This window comes from Dermacentor silvarum, chromosome 1 (genome assembly GCF_013339745.2).
Source record: "Dermacentor silvarum isolate Dsil-2018 chromosome 1, BIME_Dsil_1.4, whole genome shotgun sequence".
NCBI classification, from domain to species: domain Eukaryota; kingdom Metazoa; phylum Arthropoda; class Arachnida; order Ixodida; family Ixodidae; genus Dermacentor; species Dermacentor silvarum.
The window spans coordinates 290,908,823-290,934,458 of NC_051154.1; the positions used below are offsets into that span (position 1 = coordinate 290,908,823).

The 25,636-nt window shown below is 47.7% G+C and overlaps 1 protein-coding gene across 1 annotated transcript in view; it reads left to right on the plus strand.

The window, feature by feature from the left end:
* LOC119437212 (bone morphogenetic protein 4) overlaps nucleotides 1–25,636 on the plus strand; it is a 273,407-nt gene that overhangs the window by 210,138 nt on the left and 37,633 nt on the right. Inside the window, exon 5 of the mRNA XM_037704261.2 lies at nucleotides 11,741–11,908. Coding sequence (XP_037560189.1) covers nucleotides 11,741–11,908 — 168 coding nt within the window. The remainder of the gene's footprint in view (nucleotides 1–11,740; nucleotides 11,909–25,636) is intronic.

Genomic DNA, 25,636 nt, shown 5'->3' on the forward strand with positions numbered 1-25,636 from the left:
AGATAGATAGATAGATAGATAGATAGATAGATAGATAGATAGATAGATAGATAGATAGATAGATAGATAGATAGATAGATAGATAGATAGGCATTTGAACAGCACCATGCACCTGACAAGTCTACAAAACAGAGGGCGATGGGAGAGAGAGAGAGGAAAGACAGACGTTCACATCCGTAGTCGTTGGGCCTGTTGGAGGGCAAATAAATACTTGCCTGCGTTTCCTTCGCGTAATTTCGTTGTGCGAGTTTCCTTTAAAGGAAGTCCACAAAGTCCACATACGGCTTTAAGTAAGAAAAGACATGACATATGCATACATAAAGTAATAATTCTTTCAATTTGGTGGGTTCGTTTCTAAGAGGATGACTTTACAAATTACGTCATTCAAGAAAGCTGCGTCCTAAAATTGCAGGCCATGCCTCATGCTGTTTCCGTTTTACGTAATTTGAAAAAGCGACCCAACCGTGACACCAAGAGCCGTGCATCACAGGAGGCGATATATTATCGGCTTTGCTGTCCAGTGACAGCGGCAATTAGCGAAATGAAAGCCTCTCGCGCATCGCATCCTCCTGCTCTAAACGCTGTGGGCCAAATTTATTATTTCTGTTATTCCTCGCTCTTTCTCTGTCGCATTACCCGGGCAACGACGTTCATGCGCAACCATCGTTATTGCTTTTCGGCGCGCAACTTCCCTGGTACTGACAAGGCAGAACCCACCAGCGGCAAAGTCGCGTGTCGCGGCTCTTTTTCCTCATCGGTGCGCGCTTCTGCCCGGCACGCTTCCCTTCGGTAAGCGTTCTCTTTTTGTCGGACCGATCACCGCTGTTCGCTTCGTTACTTCCCTGTAAAGCAGGGTTTACAACGCTTCTGCTGGCACGGAGTAAACTTCCAGGGTGAGTTTAATCCGCCAGAAAGAAACCATGTTTCGGACATGTTCGGCAAAGACGAAAAGCACAAAGAAAAAAAAAAACATTCTTTTTAAAATCAGACCGTAAAGAAATTGCGACTCGTGTCAGCTGAAGCAAGACTAAGCCGGCGCTCACTGCCGGCGTAGTCGGGCCCGGGCGTTTTTGTCCCCGTGGCCATTTGTACTTATATCCGAGCCAAAACCGATTCACGCTCCGCTGGCGGTGTATACCCAACAGCGGCTATACCCGCGGGCTTGTTAAAATCACTACCACTCCGCCACAGTGAAGAAGCCATCTTTTGTTTGCCGCGTATTACGCTTGTCGTTGTTGTATCTCTCTCTCTCTCTCTCTTTCTCTCACTGTCCATGCGTCCACTGCGCGCACCACTGTTTCACTTTCAGCCTGGTGGGCTTTTTTTTTTTTTTTTCGCAATAGCCACCCAGCGCTCTCCCCTCTTTTCTTCCCAGTTTGTTTCTTTTTGCTTCTTTGTTTCTTTCTTTTCTTTATATAGTCATTTGCTCCTGTCTCAATATGGCCATTATTCTGGGCTTCGCTAAGTAGGAGTTTTTCTTTTAAACAAACTAGAACATTGAAAAACTCGAGCCGCATCTTAAGGAAGCGAGTAAGTTTAATGAGGTTGGGCGTTAACCTAATTTTCCGGGACCGTATACCGGTTGCGGAAAACGGGGTTCGTAAAAAAGAGAAAGAGGGAGAGAGAGAGAGAGAAAGAAAGATAAACGACTGCACCGCGCACGGCACGCAGTCTGTTCTTTCTCAAAATGCGAGTAGAAGTTATGGCCGCGGTCATTAAGTCTGCTGAAATGAGCTTCGCTTGCGACTTTGATTGGTAAGAAAAGCGCGGGATCCCGAGGCCGCTGGACTCGGGATTTCAGCACGGAGAGAAAATCGCGCTCGATCGAGACTGCGGGGTCCGCGAGGTAGCGCACCACCAGCACACGTACGTGCCTGACTGTTCCTGAACGACGTGGATCAGTTTAGACGAGCGATATCTTTTTTTCTATGCTAAGTGATCATACAGGGATAAAGGAGCGTGCATTTTGGGGAAGGGGTGCGTTTAATTATTTATTAAACCTCTTGATACCTTGAAAGTAATTCTTGGAGCAAAGAATTCCAAACAAGCGAATTTCCTTTCTTTTTTCTTGTCTTGTGGACGCGAAACTTAGGGATGCAAGTGCAGATCGAGTGCCTCAGCTCTTGATTTCTACGCCCGCCGTGGTGGCGTATAGTGACTTTGGTGTTGCGCTGCTAAGCCAGAGGTTGCGGGATGGAATACCAGCCGCGGCGGCCGCATTTATATGGGGGCGAAATGCAAAAAAACGAAAAAAAAAAAAACCGCCGCTGTATCGTGCATTGAGGGCACGTTAAAAAACTTCAGGTGGTCGAAATTAACCCGGAGTCCCCCACTACGGCGTGCCTCATAATCATATCGTTTTTTTGGCACCTAAAAGCCGAGAATTTTTCTTTCTTTCTGCGTAGACGCGTTGGCTCCGAAAAAAATTGGTTTATTCTTATGTCACCCGTCTTGCGGTATTTTAAGCGAAGCTTTCTATGTGTCACGGATTCGTCCGTGATTCGACTTACACAGTGGAAATATCTGCGCATGTGCGCACGCAATAGAACAAAGGCTGCGCATCTGCGCACACAATGGAACAACGGCGCAACCCGCCGTGGTTGCTCAAAGGCTATGGTGTTGGGCTGCTGAGCACGAGGTCGCGGGATCGAAACCGGGCCGCGGCGGCCGCATTTCGATGGGGGCGAAATGCGAAAGCACCCGTGTGCGTAGATTTAGGTGCACGTTAAAGAACTCCAGATGGTCCAAATATCCGGAGTCCCCCACTTCGGCGTGCCTCATAATCATATCGTGGTTTTGGCACGTAAAACCCCATAATTTAATTTTTTTAACAACGGCGCATGACATACGTATCGTAGAACACTACAGTTTAAATTCGCAGTTGTACCGATAAGAACAATGGGAACTGCAACGCCACGCTACCCAGACAAACTGTATATATCTGCATTGCATTACGCGCGTCACGCAATGCATTCCCGGCCGTCACCATTGGTACGCCGCGGGGGCAGCGGACGGCAGAAGAGGCTGCCGTACGTGAACGTAAACGCGAGCGCGATCGTGCCTGTAAGGCCGATCCCGTGTATCGGCAAAGGCAGAGCCTCTGACCGTCTACCACAGCGATCACACGGCAATACTGCGCAAGTGTAGAGTCGTCCGTGAAAGTGTGAGTGTGTGCGTGTAATCAACGGCTACATGATCTAAAATAGAGGCTATTGAACTTAATGAAATGTGTCTTCATTCAACTTGAACGCTCAAAGAATACAATCCTAAACAAGTAATCAAACCACATATGCATCACATCGGGTCGCTCAGCATTTCTGGGGTTCGTTGCGTGGTCGTTGACTTTGGACTTTGATTCAGTTTGCATGGGAGAAAGATTCGCGTTCGACCATCTTTCTTTAAAAAAGGGGCTGTGATTTTTTTTTTTTTTTGAGAAATTGTCGACTTTGCGAGTAACACCTATACAACACTCTCAGATGACGAAAGAAGGGAAGGTGCGTGAACGTGTGTGCGTGCGTGATTTCGCTTGTTGGATCTTGTTTCTAGATCTAGCTGAAACGTGCAAGTTCCCGCCTAAAGGATCTTGAGAACGGTATATGATTTCAAACAGAATATAGAACGAAATAACTATAGCTGAAGGGCCACACGTGGTGATCGGCTTGACATACAGTATAATGCGCTGGCCGATGCCATTGCCCGCTACTATATCCCGACGATAAATACCGCTGCGTAGAACGTGGCAAAACATGCAGCAAAACATCTGCCTTTGACGCCAGTGAAAATTTGGCGTAGCCGCATTAAGTATAACGCCCGGTAGCGTACCGTTTTGTCTATCAAAAAGTGCCGACGCTCATATATATATATATATATATATATATATATATATATATACGTAGCATTTTGTCACTTAGACGTTCCTTCGGAAAATGATTGCTGCGTGGAACATAAACTGTTTTTTAAACGCAGATTTCTTAAACGCACTATTTCTTTAAGGTATGCTGTGCGTCAACATTTTTTTCTTCCCCTGGCTAGTCTCATGTCACCGTATTTAGCTTGCTCTCACTTCGTTAGCGATCGTCGTTGTCGCCTATTTGCCGTCTCTCGTTAATGTCGTTCCTGTGGAAAGAAACTGTCGCGTAGTTTCTGGTTCCTTCCTTTCCTCCTTTTACTCGGCCAACACTACCCGACCCCGGAACATTAAGCACAACTGCTGTCTTTAGCGAAGCACAAATTGTAGGCAGGAGGAAGGAAGAAAAAAAGAGGAGAGGTAAAAAAAAAGAACTCGGCCTTAACAAAGGTGCACGCCGGAGAAGAGAAAAACAACGACCAAGGGGGCCACGATTTCTTGTTTCTTGTAACCTAGCTGACTGTGCGCGATTGCCAACAAGAGGACATAACGCAATCAAACGCGCAGAGGAAGAAGGGCGCCGAGACGCAAGACTGGAAGCTAGGCCAGAACGACAGAATTCTCTCGCTGGCTTGTTCCGCGAGACAGGGTTCGGATGAGCGCAATTACCGTAACGGCCGACGAGCGAGGATCTTGTTTCGTTGCGCGTTCGCTGAGCGCGGTCTCTTTCTATCTCTCTCCACGTTTCAGCGGGGGCGTACAGCGCTGCCGTGTGCCTGGCGTGCGTGCGTGTGCGTATGTGTGGATGTTCCGCGCCGCCCGTTGACGTTTCTTTATGGGCCACCCACGGTGCGCGGCTTGGCTGCGCCAAGATCGCCGCCCTATGTGCGTTATAGATAGGTGCGGGCGGGTGCCTGTCGAACTGGCGGTGCGGGACTGTTCTGTCCGCTTACGGTGCTTTTTTTTCCCTTTCCCACCGTGCTCGCGGTCTAATGTTGCGGGAAGCGCCGCGTCTGGGCATCGTCCATGTCGGGAGGCGGAGTAATTAAACGCGGCTTCGCGAACTGGCGCAGTTGGGGATGCGTTTTTCCTTTTCTTTTTTTGCGCATGTGTTGTCTTTTTTTCCCACACGAGCACCTCATTGGCTGTTGTGGTCGTCCCGAAGGAGATACGAGCGTGGACTGGTCAGCGCTGCTGCTGCAAGATGAGCGCCAGGTCGTTGCAGGTTTAGCAGTATACAGTAAGCGTGCGTTTACGCGGGTGCGACCTAGTCGACGTATTTTTTTTTTACCTCAGTAAATGCTGATTTCGGGATCGTAATTCGCGACACCTGCACCTATAACGTGTAGTCGCACAAGTACGGTGCCTTATAAGTGCCGGTCGACTGATACGCGGATAGAATTGCCTACATTGTTTAAAATGCCGATGAATCACTAGGACCCGGATTCACAAAGCAGCTTGTGCGCAAGCACCTTTCTCGAAAACGCGTTTTGCCGACCTAGTATGTTCTCGCAAGAAATGTCGCTGCATCACACTCCAGCTTCCACCCGGCCAATGGTATTCGTCGAATTGGCTCGCTCATTTAACAACCATCACTCAAATCCTTCCGCCGGCTATCTTCCAGTGCGTGAAACAAGTGTTGGGTGAGACTGCTCCTTAAGGGCACCATTCTAAACGTTTGGTAAAGGCCTTTCTTGCAGCGTTAGCCGCTATTGGAGCGCATCCACGCTTTACTCAAGTTCGTCAACACCCGCTTGCCCCATGTTTGGTGCGTGCAGGGGCGATTTTTAAAGAATACGCAGTGGCAGTAGAACATAGGTGGCCGGTTGAAACTTTGAACATATTGAGTAGAGCATGCGTAGATGATGGTGAGCCGTTAAAAGCTCGTAAAATCCCGAAGCCCCCGATTACTTAACAAGTTTTCTAGTAGCCTTCAAAGTGCGGCCGGGCGCACTAGGGTCGGTGACATTCCGCTCCAAGTGTCACTAGCGGTTATGTGTTCGTAAGGATGAGTTTGCCAAGAGTCCTTACAGGCGGGCTTCATCAGGTACCTTACGGAGGGCACCTTATAAGGGGAATCCTTACAGGCTTCGGCGGGGGCAGGCACAAAGCATTCGGCGATAGTAAACGGCTTCAAAGGCGATGAATCGGAGCGGTGTACGGCCAACCTGGATTCGACTGCGGGAACCCGGCAGATGAGCACAAAAAGAGGGCCATCCCAGTTCCTGCTGGGCCATTCGCTACATTTGTACATGACTTTCTTGCCGCTGACGCCCTATTTGTAAGTGACGTAGGTCATCAGCCAATGGGAGTTCGAAAAAGCTCGTTGCCGGCGCCGGCGAGCAATCGGAAGATTTTCGGCATGAGGACGCCGCTGTATGCATCCTGTGGTGAAGTCAAGGGCTGTATGTCGTCAGACGGCCAAAGCGATTTGGGTTAGCCAGTCAAGGAGCAATGGACCCGTTAAATTAGCCGACAGTGTGCCATTAATGATTACGTAAGTGGCTGCTAAGCCCCGTATGGGTAAAAATAAAAGCCTCATTTCCTCTTCCGTGTCCTGATGTCTCCGAACAGTTTTAAGTAATTTTAAGTTATTTTGAGCACCCATCGACATCGTCAGATTCAATTTTCACTGCGAATTTCCTTTTGAGAACGATATCCAGTGCACACCATCAAAAACACTGGTAAATATTATTGTTTCCTCTGCGTCTCGGGGGAAAGGAACAACAAATGACAGGCACACAACCGGTGGCTTAGTGGCTGTGTGTTCTTCTGCCGCACGCGTGGTCGTGGGATCAATTCCGTCTCCGGTGGCCGCATTTCGATGGCGAGAGTAAGAGAAATGACAAGATTCATTACAAATGAAGGAGTATAAAGTAAACAAACAAAGGACAGCATCATTCAATATTGGACATAATAAACTGCCGATGCATACATTACCGTTCATCCCGTCTCTCTCGAATGGGCAACCGGACACCTTAGAAGACGGCTCACTTCGATCGATCGATACCAGATTACGCTGAAACTTACCGGAGTCCCGTTCGACGTTTCTATCCCCAGCTTTGCCGAGTCTCCAATTCAGGCACCCGCCCCTGTCGTATCCCCGGCGCAGGTCATCGCTGCGGAAGCGTCCCATTTCCGTGAGCGCGCTGCCATGCTTATGACGAGGGGGGGGGGGGGGGGGAGGTATTTGGGCGTATCATGGGTAGAACGCGTAATACAAAAATAAAGGAAACTCAGCGCATAGCCTTCGAGTTAATTAACCGCCTAATTAGTGCACATGCTACACCCGCTCTTCCTCCTCCCGTGAAGTTGCCTCGGTCCTGTGTTCGGAGCTGTTCGGCCGGGGTCGTGCCAAAGAGGATATGTATAAATATAATTATCCCGTATGTCCCAGCTAACGTTATCCGAGCTGTTAATGAAAACACACACACACGCACACACTTGCCTGTTGCAAATAAATAACATAATTATTGTCCTTGAGCTGGATTGTTCAGGGAAGCGGACATTACTTGCACGACAAATTGAAACATATATTCAACTAGTTAACAAAACTGCACTAATTAACTTCCTAATTAATTACTTTAGGGCAGATATTGTCATTTACGAATTGTAGCTGGTAAGTTTTTTAGGTGTATCCACTTAAAATTAATTTCCAAAATCATACCAATTTAGAGATATGCGCCATCAATGTCACGGGATCGAATCCCGGCTGCGGCGGCCGCATTTCGATGGAGGCGAAATGCAAAAACAGCTGTATGCTTGCGTTGTAGTGCACGTTAGAGAACCCCAGGGGGTCAAAAATAATCCGGAGCCCTCGACTACGCGGCGTGCCTCATAATCTGAACTGGTTCTGGAACGTGAAACTCCAGAACGAAGAAGAAGAAGGAGAAGAAGAAGAAACTTGCCGTAAAAATGCACTATTGGTCCACCTACTTTCTTTAACAAAACGCTTCTTTTTATGCGTTGAAGTAGAAAAGTAACTGTAACACCCATGTATTTTCTCCCACATTTGGTAAATAATATCTCGAAACTGGTGTCATCCTGGAAATTCATTTCAACTGGATGCATCTTGCAAACTCACCGGCTACAATTCGTAAATTACAATATGTGCCGTAAAGTAATTAAGAAGTGAATTAGTCATCTTTTGTTAATTATTTGAATATGTGTTTCGATTTCTCGTGCTAGTTATGTCCGCCTCTTCGAATAAACCAGCTCAAGGACAATAATCATGTGAGCTGCCACAGGCATTTTTTTAATTGCGTAAAACTGAGTAATGATCAACCCGTTTATAAATCGTATGGGCGTACGGGTGTGTACTTTTCAATACACCTGTCATCACCACTCTTTCCTCGACAAGCATCATTATACATCGCCTTCGTGCTTGTGACATCGCTGCGTATACGTCTTAGACTGCGCACCCGCCTAAATTTTTGCATGCGAAAGTTTGCATTTCGGAATTTCTTGTGGGCGAGGCAGTCCACAAGTATAAAACTCGAGTCACAACAAAGTTGCGACCTTTCTGGTGGACAAACATAAACATTCTACGAAATTACTGGTTGCATAGGATGAAAGTAAACACAATTTTACGCATCGCCGTTAGTCGTAAAACATTTAATTAACCGCTTTACGAAAGCTGCGCTTCCCAGACTGCAACACGTGTGCGTTGGATGTGCATATTTTTGCTCTTTTTTTGTTTAAGAATGGTCTCCAGTGGGCTTTCTATTTTTTCGGCAGCATTGGGTCTCTGATTTCGTTCGTTCGTTTGTTCATTTGTGCGCGTGCGTGTGCGTGCGTGCATGAGTGTGTGTGTGTGTGTGTGTGTGTGTGTGTGTGTGTGTGTGTGTGTGTGTGTGTGTGTGTGTGTGTGTGTGTGTGTGTGTGCGCGTGTTTGTTCTTCGTCCACTTTGTATATGGTCCTCGCCGTTGTTCACCCCCCCCCCCTCCTCCTCCTCCTCCTCCGCTCGATTCAGCCGCGTACCTACCTCCGGCGTCTCTTTGTGCGCGAGGAACAATTAATGCCCGAAGCTGTTCACGACAGCAGCAGCAGCAGCAGCAGCCCTTCTTCCTGCAGATGGCGCTCCAGGGAACGTCCGGAAGCCCGATCGAACTGTACTGCGTGTTGTGCGCGCCGACAAATTGAGAACATTAAGGCTGGCGCGTTTGGCCAGGCAGCGTATATTCTCTGCCTCCAGGTACGCGAGGCTGCCAGTGGGAGCGCTCCCGTTGTGTGTATCTTTATTTTTAATGTGTTCTTTATTGGCATGATGTGGTGCTCAAGACAATCAATGACTCGTTCTTTATTTGTTCTTTTTTTCCATCTTCGTCGCTTGGAAGTAATCAATAACGGGGAATTCCGCGAGTTGTATTTTTCTCCCACCCTTCTTCATGCGGGAGAAAATCACGAGTACTTATGGCCTTTCGCTGATTTAAAGAAAGTGCATCGCTCTTTTTTTTCTATTTTTTATGTTTGGTTTATTTGAGCTCCCTGCCATAGGCCTGTTTTCACCAGTGCTATATTAAGTGAATAGAAATCACTCGATATAGTAAAACAAAGAAATTCTGGGTTTTTACGTGCCGAAACCACGATCTAATTATGAGGCCTGCCGTAGTGGGGGACTCGGGAATAAATTGTACCGCCTGAGGTTCTTTATTGTGCACCTAACTACACGGGTGTTTTCACATTTCGCCCCCATCGAAATGTGGCCGCCGTGGCCGGGATTTGATCCCGCGACCTTGTGCTTAGCAGCCCAACACCATTGCTCACTTAATAGAGTCCTTGAAAGCTTAAGTTGCGGTTATCGTTTAGTGGAATGTGAACAGTAAAAAGGTTTCGAAACTGACGTGATAGTTTCTTAAATAGGCCCTTACGTCTCGAATGTCAGAAATGCGCAGAGTCACGCGAAAATCATAGCTTGCCGTTTGGGCTCTAGTATAATTTTATTCCTTGCTGTTGCATGAATGCAGCCGAAGCAGCTGGCGGCGTGAATGTTAGCTCCGCAGTTATAGTAGCTCTATAGTGGAAGCCGATTTGCGCTTGTGATAGATTTTATTGATAGGAAAGGCAGAGAGGTCGACCTGAGCTAGTGTGTTCTAGTCTGCTACCTTGCGCTTGATTGAACAGAGTAGTGCCCGCAGTATACCCTGCGTTCAGCAGAAAATAAATTTGGGCATTTTCAGGCACTTTTTCTTTGTTGTTGCTGCTAACGCATTTCAGAGAAGAGCGAGCTGTTGTAGAACAGCTGACGAGCGTGGGTTTATTTCTCCGTGTCGGGATTTAAATACATTTGAGGTAGTGTGGTTTGACTCGGTGAAAGAGGAATAGTACTCGCTCGAATTTTTCTTTTATCCGTCGCGGAAGTCGGTGGACTTGACCGGTATAGTAAATCGTTGGCTCTAAGTGTAAGTTGAGGGCCCGGAAAGAATGAATAGCTGAAGAATTGACTGTCATCGAATAGAGAAGGAACTGGACGTCGTGCGCTTTGACATGTGAGTCATCAATTTCAAGTAGGCAGAGCTGCTGTTAATTTGGTTGCGAAACAGCTGCTTAAATTTAAATATCCATGTAAGTGTAAGCACAGCGAGCGAAATGGGCGTGTCCACTCGTATCACCATTTCCGCATTTGTCCGCGCGAGCCGTTGACTGCGTTGTAAGGCGACTCTCCCATTGGTTACACACTACCGGCTTGCATTTTACTGCAAGAGGAAGGTACGTGCACCATTTCTTGCAGTAACGTGACTATATGAGCTAGTTTGTGTATATTTTAGGAGCAAACAGGCGCAGTGCACTGGACACAGACCTGTGTCCTCTTGTTCTGCGTCCCGTTTTAAGCGCGGCTTGTTTCTGAAAGTGACTTATGCGATTATGGCCTGCTTGGGTTCCGTATTAAAACCGTCGCTTTCAAAGTGGCAGCATAGGTTTAACTGTTTTATCGCTTTTATTTTTAATTATGAACTCGGGAACCAGCAAGCTGTAGGCATCGTCGTTGCCTAGCAAACTTAGTTTGCTATCTGCTGCATTCATGGGTATGTACCAACTTGCCCAACAAGCAGCCCTTACGAAATTGTTTCATAATGCCTGACTGCCAAGTAGACTCCAGTGCGTCATTTGCAAAATAAGAAGAAAAAAAAACGCAGTTTCGCCTGAAAGGCGACGCATCGATTGCTATAGCAAATTAATGGACAGATATACGAATTAAGGATAGTAGGTTTATCGGCCGTATAAGCTTGTAAACATTCGCTTACTTTCTGGTTAACATCCCCGCCTTCTCTTTCTTTCCTCCTCCTCCTCCTTACTAAAAAAATGAACAAGCATGGTGTCAGGAACGCACAGGCAGACATGACCACGTCTCACTCGATGACCGCGGAAACTCGCTGTCAAAACACTTGAGTGAGGAAGCGCGGCCACAGCGGTGAGTGAATTGACCTTCGTGCTGCCTCTCGCTTCACCCACGAACTTAGCGGCGAAAACACAGCGCACGATGAACTCTGTCCCCGTCGCAGATCGCTTTCAAGATAGGGCCGGCGCGTCCGCGCCATACGCAGCAGCCACCGGAGTACAACGCCCCCCCCCCCTCCCCCCCCGCACAGCCCCCGGTGCCTTGCGTGCGACGGAAGACGGCGCGCTTCCTCCCCGCTTTTGTTCCTTGCGCGCGCCAGATTGAGCCGCCATCGTCGGCTAGCACCTTTCACTTGCACATAGAGCATACGCTGCGCGGCGACGATGTGATCGCCTGTGGACTTTATATGGAACACCACGGCAACGGCAGAAATGCGCCTGGAGTGTCCATATAATTGCTATCGCAATAAAAGAACGAAAATCGAACACTGCCTTTTTGTTAAGCAGAGCTCCGAAGCCGCAGCGAATGACGCGCATGTACGTTGCTTACGCAGGGCTGTTGATGACGGTTCGCACGGCCCATGGCCGCCGTTTGGAGGACGGCGTGCTTCGTTTCGCCAAGCGACACCAAGGTCACGTGAACAAGCAGCCCATTCTGGTGGTGTTCAGCGACGACGGCAGGCCCAGCAGGGAGACGCTGTATCCGACTGGCGCCTCCGGTGGTGAGTACTTTTCTCGACTTCCATCCGGCACTGGCGCAATGCTTCAAAACGCGATCCACTGTGTAATTCACGTATCTCCTCGTTCCTAAGAACCGTTTGTCAGTGTCAGGTCGCTTTCTCTAAGAACATGTTCTCTATCATAATTGGCTGGCGCCTTCATTTACAAACTGCTCTACTGTATGAACTGATTTGCGAATGCTGGCCCAGGGAACCATGTTCAGAAATCAGCCCTCACAAATGAATTGTTAAAAATTCGGCGTATTGTGGTGTGCGATGTTATCGCGCGCCGACGCGTCAATTACATAATAGCTCGGTAGGCGTCAGGATAGCGTTTTCTAGTGATCGAAAACAAAGCGCAATATGTCGGAACATGGGGCCGAATTCACAGATTTTCTTTCATAAATGGTTCCATACCTCTGATACCTGCTCTTATAGTGATCTGATAGTGCTCTGATTGCGTGCGTACGTTGAGCGGCTTTGTAAATTCGAGCCCCAAGTGAGTGTACCCACAAACACCAGCTCTGAGTAGTTGAGCAACGTGGGGCATAGTGCAGTCCCACAAAAAAAGAAAGAAAAAATAAAAAAGAATCTTGCGTCTTGGGCTTAGACATTGCTACAGTCAACATAAATAAATCGTCAACGGGTTGTGCGCAGAATACCGAGCCGTCTTATATGTCCACTTTTGTGTTCGCAATACCTAAAGGCGCTGAAAGTAAGTGTGCAGGCCCTTAATGTCGGTTCTCAACTCACCACTTCTCACTTCTCTGTCGCTTGCGAAGCTAAACGCAGCTGCTTTTCGTGCGCCTGTGGGCAACTTTCCTTCAAGCTTTCACTTAGTAAGACCTTATAAGGGGAAGAAAACTATCGTAATGCTGTATGGAAAATACAAAAATAAAAATACAATACCGCATCAAGTGTTTAAAAAAAAAGGGGGGGGGGGGGCACACACGACGACGAGCCCCGAAGGGGGCCACCAGGCCCGCTTGGAACTCTTGCGATCGCCGCGCTCACTATACGCGGACGCGAAGAAGCCAGTCCTAATTGAGTTTGTCCAGCCGACCCCTTCTTTGGCAGGGAGCGGAGAAAGTGCCTCGAGCAAACCTTTGCGGCTTATTTGCTGCTTCGGGCGCCACAGAGGCCAGTGGCCGGCCTCCTCCCCTTGCTTGCTTGGCCTCGCTTACTTGCGTGCTTGCATGCTATTGCTTGCTCGCGCTAACAGCATGGTCCCACGTCGCGCGCTTTATTAACGCGTGCGAGCATGTTTTCTTCTCCCCTGGACGACGTACGGCGCAACGCCGCCTGCTGCAGGCAGAAGTTAATTGCCTGGAAGTAACGCGGTCTCTCGCAACTGAGCCTTGTCTCCCTTGTTACTTTCACGCCGACGCTGCTACTGGCCCTCTCTTGCCCGTTATGATTACCGTGCTTCGTTTCATTTTTCTGCCGAGCGGGACACATCGAAACTAGATGAAACCAAGCGAGGGTCTGCGTCCCGTTAACTACTAACGGCAGCTCGCGTGACGTGACTGGCTCTCTGTCCTATGCAGCTGGTGCACTTATGGGTCGTGGACATTTCGCTGTTCGTGTCGACAGTCTTTTTTTTTATCTCAGCTTAGCAAATTCTCATTTGTAAGCTACCAGACACGACACATTCGTCGCGAGAATCATTTTAGATACCAATATGACGGTAAGTATATGATCGAATAGATCCAAAGATAGTGGTTTATCCACGCAGAATTAATGAATGAAAGCGTTCGCAATCTCAAAGGGGTTAACGCATACGCGTCGGCCGGACCGTATCGTGGTTAAGTAGCTATTACAACAGGACTTGTATCAAAATGGGGGCCGAATCTGGAAAGCTTTAAGTTCGTAAGTTCTGTTTGTCATTGGCTCAGTGCCTTCGGTAGTAATATGTCCAACGTGACATTTGCCTGGCCTTAGCTCTGAAGAATAATTTTAGCGTAATAACTTTGCTTGTAAATACGGGCCCTGTTTAATAGTTTCCATTTTTACTTAGTGTTGTTACCGGTACACTTAAATCAAGTTTTATAATACTTAGCTTAGATTTTCTTGAGTAATATTGCAAATACATTGGAGTAGTTGTTGTGCCCTTCGCGTCCTGCTAGGTTCAGTGGCCTTCTTAATGTTTTTCTGGTGAGATTAGCCTTTTTCTGTAAGCATTTTAACAAACTGGTGGATGGCCACGGATTACGTAGCGCTGAGAAAATCTTTTAACAATGAATTAGTGTGAGATACCCAGCAAGCATGTTTGACATTATTTTTGAAAATTTACCACGGTTGTTTTCGAGGTTAATGCACACCATTTCAGAGCACCAGACTGAGCCAAACAATAATAAAGACGGAAGAAAGTTTCTCTTTATGAGCCTTGCTTCACTAGTACACGGAATTGAAGTTCAGAGCCTTAATACTGATAAAAGAGTCAGCTACGGATGGTTCAACAAAATCAGCTTCCCGTGGAGAAGTCAGGTCAGCTGATGCATGATTCGTAAGTGTACCGTGTTTATTGGTGGGGCAGCGATCTAGAAAAGTTATTACGTTTTTTGTATTCACGTCGATTTAAATAATTAATATATTGGTGACATACTGAGTTGTATGACTATAGCAGCTTAATGACAACCATGATAATTATTATTTTATCGTCTGAAGACAACTTATGCAGGAATTCACTATGAGTCAAACAGCATGCACTCACAGGTGATGATGGCGAACGATGAATGCAACCATTTATTTAGTTTTTCTCAGTTTGAGGAAAAAAATGAAAAGTGGTTCGTGAAATTTTATGGAAAACATGTTCACAGTCAGTCACGTTGAGTCACGTTGAGGTGTCTAGTCACCTGTGAATGCGGAAGTCGGACGAGGCAGAAATATTTGTTCGGCCGCGTTTACAGTTTTCCGCGTTGTCAGTATTTTGCGGCAGGCGAAGTGAAACTGTACAAGTTAGTGTGCTCAGCCAAGTTTCACTAACGCAAATGAAAAAGAAGCGATGCCAGACGAATGATATAAGAATTTGGATGCGAACAACGTATGCGTCTCTATAACATGTGCACTATTGGACTACTACGACACGCAGGCAATGAAGTTTGTCAACGTTGGGATATATGGGGTGCAATAAAATACCGACAGAAGAAACTGTGTTAGCTAGGAGAAACAGTTTGCGAAAAACGACTGGTGAGGCGGCGAGAGGGGAACAGCTAAAGTAAGCTTCACTCGTACATCTAGCGGGCTAATCACCATTCGCTTTTGTTTGGCTTATTCACGTAAGGATATTTTCAGAGCGAAGCTTTCTAGGCCTATTTCTACTCCACTTTGCGGGTGTTGTTTTCCCAGTAGACAACGACTTGGGCCGCTGAGTATGTGCACGCCCTATTGGGCAACTTGCTGCTGGCTGCTACTTTGCAAAAAGGGAGAGCGAGAGAAAATTTATTTCTTAACTACTATTAGTCGGAGTCGTTGCTGTCGGAGTCCAGCTAGATCCACGCTCCTGGTGCCACCTGTCTTATGCGGGCCCACCGGCCGGGGTCGTAGTGTTGGGCGCAGCCCGTGCGGTGCAGCGGTCTAGCTGTACCAGGTGCCGGGCAGAGAGGGTGGGATGAGAGGTATCGAGAAGCGTCGAGTAGCCAACAAGTTGGGACACTGGTCATGAGCCGCTGGGTGAGCTCCCATTCTTGGCCAATTCCCCCGGAATGAGCGGGCACGTGTGATGCAGGGGATTGGAAGCCTTAAATGTGCTTAGATACGTGTAATACTTCTCTGTGCTCCCATACCCACCTCATGACCATTCTTCCCTCGACGAGCATCACGCATCGCCTTCGTCGTCGTGTGACTGACAGGTAACGGCTGCAGGCAACGAGGTTGGTGCTCGGGGCATCGGCCACCCCTGCTACATCGCTAACTCTAAAAACCAGCTTCCCGTCATTTAGATTCTGAAGTTGCGTTTTATCTGCAGATTTCTTTTTTAATCTCTTTTTTTGCCAAACGTCTTACACGACATTTCAGGAGAAGTATGATTACTCGACGCACGTAATAAAAAAAAATGTCACACAATACTGTACATGTAATGTTCTTTGCTGTTTTCATTTTTAATGTAGCCACGGCGTGCATTAACGCGGTAGCGTTAAGGGCCCCGTGCCGCAGATAATCTGGTGACGGCGTCGGTGCCGTAGCCGGCGTTGGCGTCCCGTGAGCGAAACTTGCCGTATATACTCTACACGGCACTAAAGTTCTTTTTCTATTACTAAAGTTGCTCATACCTTGTCTCACATTCTTTATAAAGTTAATCTTCCGAATTTTGAGAATGACAGCCCACAGACAAATGTAATGGAACAACAAAACACCGACAGTGCATGCCTTTTGTGCTAAATCTTTTCAGACTGAAATGTTAAAAGAGGGAAACAATAACAGAAGATCGGCCCACGCGAGAGGCCGCGTTTCTACCAGAAAGATCGCCCTCGTGCATAGCGTTCGCCGCCAGTGTTCCTCGGTAAACATTACGGTTACGTAAGCTGCAGTTGCCGGGAAGCGTGAGAAGCAGTCAGAAATCTTTGAATGCTATCGCGTTCCACTCTTCTAGGCAAAGCTTAAGCGTCCTCCAAATTATCTCTTTTTCTGCATGCCTCACTTTGAAATCAAACGATGAAAAGTCATGGTAGGGCACTTGTAGGAGAAAAGGTTACTTTACTGCATGAAATAGAGTACCGATGATTCCATATGGTATCAGAATGAATGCCCGGGAAGGGTCAACGAGTCCTTGGGTAGCAGGAAAATAGCTAGAGTGGTTGGATGATTACGTCCTCTGCCAAAAGATGTGTTCTATTGACGCAAGACAGGGGAAATTGGAGGTATTTTGCTGGGGCATTTGTTCAGCAGTGGGCACATAGCAGGCTCTTGAGGATAATTCCCCTTAGTTTCGTATTGGACAGCATTTCCAGGTTGCAAAGCATAAAACACTTTTGCGGAAGCTTCGCAGCAAGGGACCTGTAAGCGATTGCAGTATACATACCTGCGTCAATCGCAACAGCAGGCCCGTTTTTGTTTACGTAACGCCTGACGTCCCAAGACTGAGGAGAAGCAAATACGGCGGTTGTTTGCCCATGATCCCGTATGCGCATACATTTGCACGTTTTCCCGCAACGCTACTTGCTTCGTATCATCGGCTTGTCCACCATGACGGTGCTGTCCAACGCAGCGTTTGCAAGAAAAAAAAAAAAAAAGACTACAGGTGATGTCCCCATCGAAGCGATGGGAGGACTGGTGCATGCACAGTAATAATAATGAAGCCTTTTGTCGCTCGCTTTCCTCTCCATGGCACGGTCGCAACGCGTACACGATGTCCTAATTAAGCAAATGTAATTTACTCATTGCCAGAAAAATGGGAGAAAACTAGTGTCTCTTTAATAGAGTGTTTCACTGGTCGATTCGTTGCATATTTTCATTGCTCCGATGGAAAGAATGTATGCCCGTTTGGTCGATTAGACACAAGGTTTGATTTGTTACATAATGATTCAAATTAAGTTTGACATTTTGGGCGTAGTTACCGAGACAAGCACTCTCATCCGGGGAGCTAAAGAACATAAGTTGATCCGAATCATTGTGGAAATTACTCTAACTGTTTTGAATAATTATGTTATTTACCGCATTAATTAACGCTGCTCTGGCTTTCTTGTTCTTTTAATGCGAAATGAATGATGTATTAAAAAAATATTGATTGTGCTTGTCTGTATTTACGTGCGTTCTAATAATACGCAGTGTTTCTGTTCATGAGTGATATTTATGCTTTCCTGCCTGTAATTTTGGTTCCTAGCTTTTTATTTTAATTCTAAATATGTATTTTACCTGTAATACTTCTGTGTATGGAAATACTGTATGTAATACATTGTTCGAGTTGCGTGTGCAGTTCATTTCACTATTATGCATTTTTGTTATTTTCTGCCTTTCATATCATATGCCATGCAACCAGGGGAACCATACCTAGTCAAGTTAATAACTGTAGCTTTTCTTCCTGTGGTTCCTCTCAAATCTTGTGATAACAGAGCCTGATCCTGATAATTAACTGCCAATTAACCAATATTTCTATGAGTTGAAGCAAAGCTCAGGAGGAGTGAGTTGCTTTTTGTTGTATGATAGTGCAACCGTTATGCTATCACTAACATTCGCCACAAAGGGTAATAGCACGACAGAGAAGAAGACAAACAGCCCATTCTTGTGAAAAACAGTCACAACATCTTGTTTCTTGTGGTGCTCCGCGATATGAGTTACGGAGGTGGATGTGCCCCCTGCTCTTTTATGGACACCCTGCCCCTCCCACCATCGTCGCCCCTATTTTTTTTTATGAGTATTTTTGCGATCACATTTTCAAACTGCCTTTAAGTGTATCAGATAGCACTTAAAGTATAACAGCGCTCCCTGCAATGAAATCATTTCAGATTTCTTCCGCTTTTCTTCACTTCAGTGACTTATGGAGCCTTTGATGCTATGTACTTGACCTCGGTAAAGAGAAACTTAGGTCGTGGAGAAAAAAGTCGGGGTTTCGCCCGAAAGGCGAAGCATCTATTGCGATAGCAGATTAGTGGACAGCTATACGAAGAGAAAGAGAGAGAGAAAGAAAGGGAAGGAAAGACAAGGAGGTTAGCCAGTGTAAATACCGGCTTGCTACCCTGTACTGGGGAAAGGGGTAAAGGGAATGAAAGGTGATAGAAGAAACAAAACAAAAAAAAAAAAACAAAAAAACAATAATAATAAAAAAATAAGAAATAAAATAAATAAATAAATAAAATAAAATAAAATTCGCGCAATAACGCGACCCTACGCGCTACAACGTTCAAAGCCGGTCGCACAATTCACAAGTCCTTAAGAACTTCAGCAGAGCCCTTAAGGACTTGAGTGCCGAAGCCCGGCTAGACCAGTGTCCTAAAACTTTTTCCTCTGTGAGAAGTAAGGATAGTAGTTTTATCGGCCGCATAAACTTGTAAACATAGGCACACTAACTAGATCAACAAGCATGGTGTCACGCGCGCACAAGCAAGCATCAACACATCTCACTCGATGACCGCGGCAACGTGCTTTCAAAACGCTGGAGTGAGTCATCGCGGGAGCAGCATCGAGCGAATTGAGCTTCGTGCTGGCGCTCGCATCAACGCGATCTTAGTCGCGAAAACAAAAAGAGGGCGGACTCTGCCCCCGTCGCCGATGGACTTCAAGATACATCCGCACTTACAGCACACGGCGCGCGGCGATGATTTTATCGCACTTGGACTTTATACGGAACCGTACGGCGACGACGACGACGACGACGGCAGAAATGCGCTTGGTGTGTCCATATAATTGCTATCGCAATAAGAACTGTTATAATGTAGGAATTTACGGAGCGGAGTTGTCGCGGAGACGGTGCCACGGACGGTAAATCTCCCCGATGCAGCATTTACGAAACGTTGATGCTCCTTGCACTCGTAATACCGCTCATTTTCCTCAGGTAGCTCCTATTTTATGTTTACTATTTTGTGTTTTCATTGAGGCTAGCAAACGAGCGCCGTGTTATAAACGAGATGTATGCTCCAGTCAAAACGGGCTACAAGATGCAGCTGATGTCTACCATATGTACATCCATTCATCCGGGCATCTATAGCGTCCGTCGCCAGCGGCTCGTATAGGCTAACTCTGACTCCTCGGTGTTCAATACGCACCGGGGGAATAAGGGCGCGGCAGTCCTTCGATCGGTACATTTCACGACGTGCCGAAAGGGCATATTTACGCTCTACGCACGCCTCGATGTGTTGTGCGGTGTACCGTAAGTCTATTGTGTACAGCTGCGGTGGCGCTGTTGACATGCGTCCGCTTACGACCTTACTGTGCACGTGCATAAAGCAGGTACGATCGTGTACGAAATGCACGCTTTTCAGAAAGCACCCATATCTCGGCAATATCTTCCAGATGCAGCTCACTTCCAAGTGCCACGCAGAAGAGCGTTTGTAGCGTTTGTAAATTTGCTGCTGACACGAACCTGTCTGGCCAGTCCGCATCGGCTTCTGCGTAAATTTTCGTGAGTCACGGGAAATTCTAGCCCGGTAGGTTGTGCTTGTGACGCCTTAAAAATTCTAAGTTGAGAAGCGGGAGGGGGCGAGGAGCCAACGAAACGTTCTATATATGCTGATGGAACTTGCCGCAAGAATTGTTTACAGCATACCAGCTCGTGCAGATGCGGATGTCGTGTGCTGCAATGGTGATGGAACGCGGCGGTTGTAGCTTTAGTGGCACGAACGTAGTACTACTTGACGCAACCACGACATTGCGGAGATGATTTATGTAAACACATCGCCGTTGAGTATTTCTGCCAGGTTATATAGCTGAATATGAGCAAGTTCCAGCGGTGACAGAAGCACTGAAGTATTTCGCCCGAAACGCACTCACTGCTCGCTCTGTGCGGCCGGATTTGCAATCAATACCGGCGTTGGAAGCGTGCCTACGCAGGTATACGTATGAATGGCCGCAGCTGCGACCATTCCCGCAATAAAACCACTCTTTACAAAATATTAAAGGGCGGAACGTCCCTCCGAAGGAGCGGAACGCGCTCGCGCCCTCTCCGTTCGCGCACCGTGAAAAAAAAAAAAATCGCCAAGGGCGGCCCGAAAATTGTTTCAGGTGACAGCACCGTCTGGCGATAACTCCCCGCTCGATTAATTAACTCACTCGATCGCGCCCGCGCACGGCGGAGGAATGTTTACATTTTACTTCTTCTCTCTCGCTCCGCTTTCATCGTCTCTCACTTTTATTTTCCCCCTCTCTTCATGTTTACCCCCCTGGCAGATCTCTTTTCGTCGTCCAGTTCCCTTCGTCCCTCGTGGTTCTTACTCCGCACTCTTTATGTGCGCACTGAAATTTCAGTTCGCAGGGGCGCTAATGCGTCCTAAATTTTGCGCGTGCGTGCGCAGATAAACATGCGCACACACGCTCAGGCACGCGCGCACAGTGCGAAACCCGAGTGGCCGATCAGTGTTCGCTTCAAATAGTTGTGTGCTGCGCGCGCAAGAAGCACGCAGCCGGTGCGGGCACCAAATTGCGGGTGGAGCTTATGCATGCGACTCGTCGATTCGTTTTTATGCGAGTAAATCTCTACAGTGGACGACACTCACATGAATATATGAGTGTCGTCTATATGAGCTTATATGAACTGTATAAGCTAGCCTGCGAAACAGCGCCGCAGAACGTGGCCGTAGGCACAGGGAGGTCGCTGCACCAAATAAAAGAACCACGCGCAGGTGATCAAGGAACGAGTTTAAATGTTTACTCAGACGGCAAGTGTCCACCGTGAGCTGGAGCAGCTTGATGCCAGTATGTCATAGTTTAGTTCTCGACACCGTGAATGGTGGCGGGAAATGACTTTGCTGTTCATTGCCGTGTCGACGACCCTAAGCGAACATGCATTTCAATCATTGGGAACTCCAGCGGGAACGCTAAGAAGTGTTCGGTGGTCGAGCCTGGAGGTTCGTTACCTGACCAGGCATGCAGTCCACCTCTCTTTTTTTCTGTCTAGCGTCATTTGCGTCAAACCTTACGGCCGCCTTCTGGACCCGTATTCACGCAAAGCCCCACACGCAAAGGTTTTTCGTAAGAGCAAACTCCAGCCAATCTGGATGCCTTGCGTATTACTACCGAAGGCGCCTAGTCAAAAGCGAACAGCATTTATGAACGAAATGTTTTGTAAATACGGCCCCGATGCGCCACGTACAGTCGGCCACAAACATTTACGGGACAGAGTGAATAGGACAAATTACACGGAATTCAATGTTTAACATGTTTAGCATCGTTTTTGACCTCCACAGTTATCCCTTAAATTATAATTGCCATGCCTTAATAGAGCAGGGCTCGCATTCACAAACGCTCTTACGCTAGAATTGTTCCGAAAAAAAATTTGCTAGTCCTGATACTACGCATACTCTTAGCCAAGGCAGATTACTTTCACGGCGTTGTGTCGGGGGTTGGGAAGCTAGTCGCGGCGCCGCGCGCGATGGCTCACAGACGGCGGCTTTGTGTCCTGTTCCGCCTCACTGTGCGCGTCGTCTTGTTCACCCGTCTCGCGCTGCGCTTCTGAATGACTACGACGTTTCCTGAAAGGAGGCGCTCGGGTGGAGCAATTGGTGGCATGTCGTGCAAGGCTAAACATAGATGTAGATGTCGAGCCTAGATGTTAGTGGCACATACACCCGCCTGCAGCCAACAGCATCCTCCTCCTCGACCGGTCAATGGAAAGGAGCACTTACGAACGAAGAGCTTTTGTAATACAGCCCTAGCACGCCGCGTACAGCCGGCAACAAAATTAATGAGACAAGGGATTAGCGAGGAAGCTGTACGCCCGCTAAGCTTGGTCAAGTAGCCTCAAATCCAAAGTTTCGCTGTGTAGTAGCCTTTGAGACCGGCGCAGTGATTCATTAAATTAACAGCACCATACCCACGGGAGAGCTGAACTGCACCTTTAGCTCTCCCGTGGATGATGGCCCCTGCAGCTGATCCTTCTTCACTGTGGCGTCGCGAATTTCGCGACCAATGTTGACGACGGGAGACGAAATTCGTTCCTAAATAAACTTTCCTTCTTCTTTCGGGCTCGAACTGCTTTCCAAGACAAAGTACTGTTCCTATCGCACCGGCCGATCGAAGCCCGATTTTAGTGCGAGAGTGGTGCGCATATTGTTCACGCACAACTGTGAACGCTTACTGCAAGCGGTGATGCGCGAAACTTCGCGAGCCCTAAGCTGGATTCAAACAACGGGGTGGATCGTTAATTCAGTCCGCAGAGCGCAGGAAGATGGCGGAGTTTCAGCGAATTGCAGCTCTAGTAGCTCGTACTACCGTGTCCCTGCGTGCGGCGTGATTCGGTGGCACTTAGCTCAGTTTGAATCTGAATCAGCAATCCGTCGGGTCATGTTATTGCAGCTTTAACTGTGCTTAATTCTACACTGTCTATCGCGGCTCCTATCGTTCTGACATAATTGGCAAAGCTCATCCCCCCTTGCTACATAAAAAAAATATTAAGAGTAAGTGCTTAGATTTCTGTGTTCTCGTCTATTTTTCGTTGTTTTCGCGACTTTTGCACACAGAGGGAAGAAAAAGACAATCGTATTTGGGACGACGCGGGGAAATATAATATAAAAGAAACTTTGAAAGTCGCTGCTCACCGCGCCACCGAGCAAAATATGCCTACAGTTTACTTCGACGTCATTTCAGCTTTTCAGTCATTGCGCAGAAAAACGCATAGCGAAACGCATAATACACAACACATGCTTATTCTTTCGATCATAATCACCCTGCTTTCTTCTAATGAACCTGAGCGCGCGTTCTGCATACATAAGTATACTCATGCACCCAGTTGCGTCTAGCGATTACTCTATGGACTATCCGCCGTCTTTAGACGCAGTTGGAGTGAACGAACCCACGCAAGAATTACTGGGAGGAGCAACAAGAGCAGCAACAAAGGAAAGCACGTACACAGCCGAAGCGCTTCACTCGAGAAAGCAGCGAATCACCTTCGGCGCCACCGCCTCCGCCACCGTATGCGCGGATGCACCCGTCCTGACGCTGGCGCGCGCACGCTCATCCTGAGCCCGATTAATCTCGGGGCTTTTTCGAGCAAATATACGGTATGCTCAGGGTCTTTTTTCTTTTCTTCTTCTTTCTTTTTGGTTTTCCTCATTTTTATTCCCGCAGCTTAAGTCCAGCGCACCGACAGCACGGCGACCTCTGTGCGACAGGCGCGTGTCGCGCACGCCGAGATCACCAGGGGATTACGCACTTTGAGAGAAAGGGAGGACTGGGGTCAAAAAAAAGAAAGAAAAGGGAAGGGAAGGGTCATAAAGCAAGGCTGGGAGGCCCGACAGGCGCAGAGAGGCACACTGCGAAGTGTGAACGCGCGGCTGTAAGGGTCTGCGGAGAAAGAAGAAGACAAAGGAAAGAACAACGCCGGCGGAGGGAGGGAGAGTCGTTCGCGCGAATACGAAAACGAAGAAGAGATGACGACGAACGAGAGCGAGTGGCTCTTCCCTCGTATGTGCATACACGCACACCATCAGCCACCCTTCGTCTTCTGGCGTGAATTATACTCCGCGAAAATTGAGAAGGTGTCGGGACCCGGCACAAATTAATGACCTAAGGAGCGAGCAGGCACGCGGGGGGATCGCGTGGGAAGAAGAAGCAGGAGGAGGTGTAATGTAAACGGCTCCTTTGAGCGGGACAACATTAGGCGGGAAAGATAAATACAGTCTCTCCGGTGATGTATTATGCATGTGTCCAGTTTCGGCGGGCGACCCAGTGTTGTCAATCGGTGAGCGCGGCCGTGCGTTCAGCTGCCGGTCGATCTTTAGCGTTGTCCGTTTTCGTCTTATTTTACCGCGTGCCGCCTTACCTTATAGAGAAATGCAGATGGGGCAATGGAGAAGTAATTTGCAGTAGGGTTGGCGCTTAATACGTCATTCGCCGTTTCCACCCTTTTTTTTTTTTTTGCGCTTATCGTCGCTACGGCTGAACGCGGGAAAATGAAAGCCATGATGAGCCGACGCGCTGCGCAGCGCGTTTCGCAGGCAACTTTTGTTAATTCGTTATTCTGCAATTTCGCTAAGCCCGCAGAACCCTATAAGACACATTTAATGCGGCAATCTACTTCTGACCGCAGCAATATAAATTATGACCGCAGCTGCGCGTAGAGTTTTATTTGGTCGCTGAATTTCTTTTGTTGGTTTGAGGCGTTTAACTTGTTTGTGCTTTGTGAAGCACCGGAGCCAACAGTGCCTACAGACATAACTAATCTAAGCTGGCACTTCCCGCCTACGCTTTTCTTTGGTCACGTTTCGGCGTGCAAGGTGATGTTCTTCAGTCTGTCATGCGTCATTTGCGCAAATCGTCAAGTTCGCTTCTCCTCGTGGAGCCGCCCTTCGAGGTCCTTCGCAGCATGACGCAGCCCCCCGTGCTCTAAGCGCCAGTTATGCGGACACGTCGTCGTGCTTTCGTGAGAAACATGTATCGCCATCCTCACTACTCTCACCTAAAACTCTGCGCTCCATCCAAGCTTCGCTATTTGACGTACCGCCGCGGACGCAGCTAAGACTAGCAGAGAAGTCAGCTTGTCGTGTAGTGCGCTGCGTTGATGGCCATTCGCAGCATGGTACGAAGAGGAAGAGAAGGCGATACTATTACAGGCAATATATGTGTACGTTATAGATAGACAGGCTACAAATCAATAGCTGTAAATAAATTTAAATTTGAACTTCCGCTGCGCACGCTGAAACCACGAAGAACTCGCATTCACGGAGCAGTTTGTACGCTATAGTGCTTCTTAAGTAAAGGAAGGGTCCAACCAATGGTGTTTGCGAACGTAATATTAGTGGAGACAGCCGGCCAATTCTTAACCGCGAAAAGGTTTGTGAATTTGGCTACATATTTTGCGTTCGCTGCGTGTGTGCGACGAATGCTTGCAGTAGGCGGGGTCTCTACCCTATGGAGGCCGTATCAGATGTAAGCAGCATTCACTGAGTGGCTGCACTGTTATGACTCGATAAACCAAGTTACTCGTGTATCGCTCATGCACTACGTAGTCCGCTCAGTTGCAGCTTTCATAAATGAAAAAAAAAGTTGAAGTGTCAAGTTCCGGTGCCGACTTTACGAACCTTTTTGTTAAAAACAACTGCATGCTATTTACCCAGCTAGCCGCTTTCGCTGACATTGTGATCG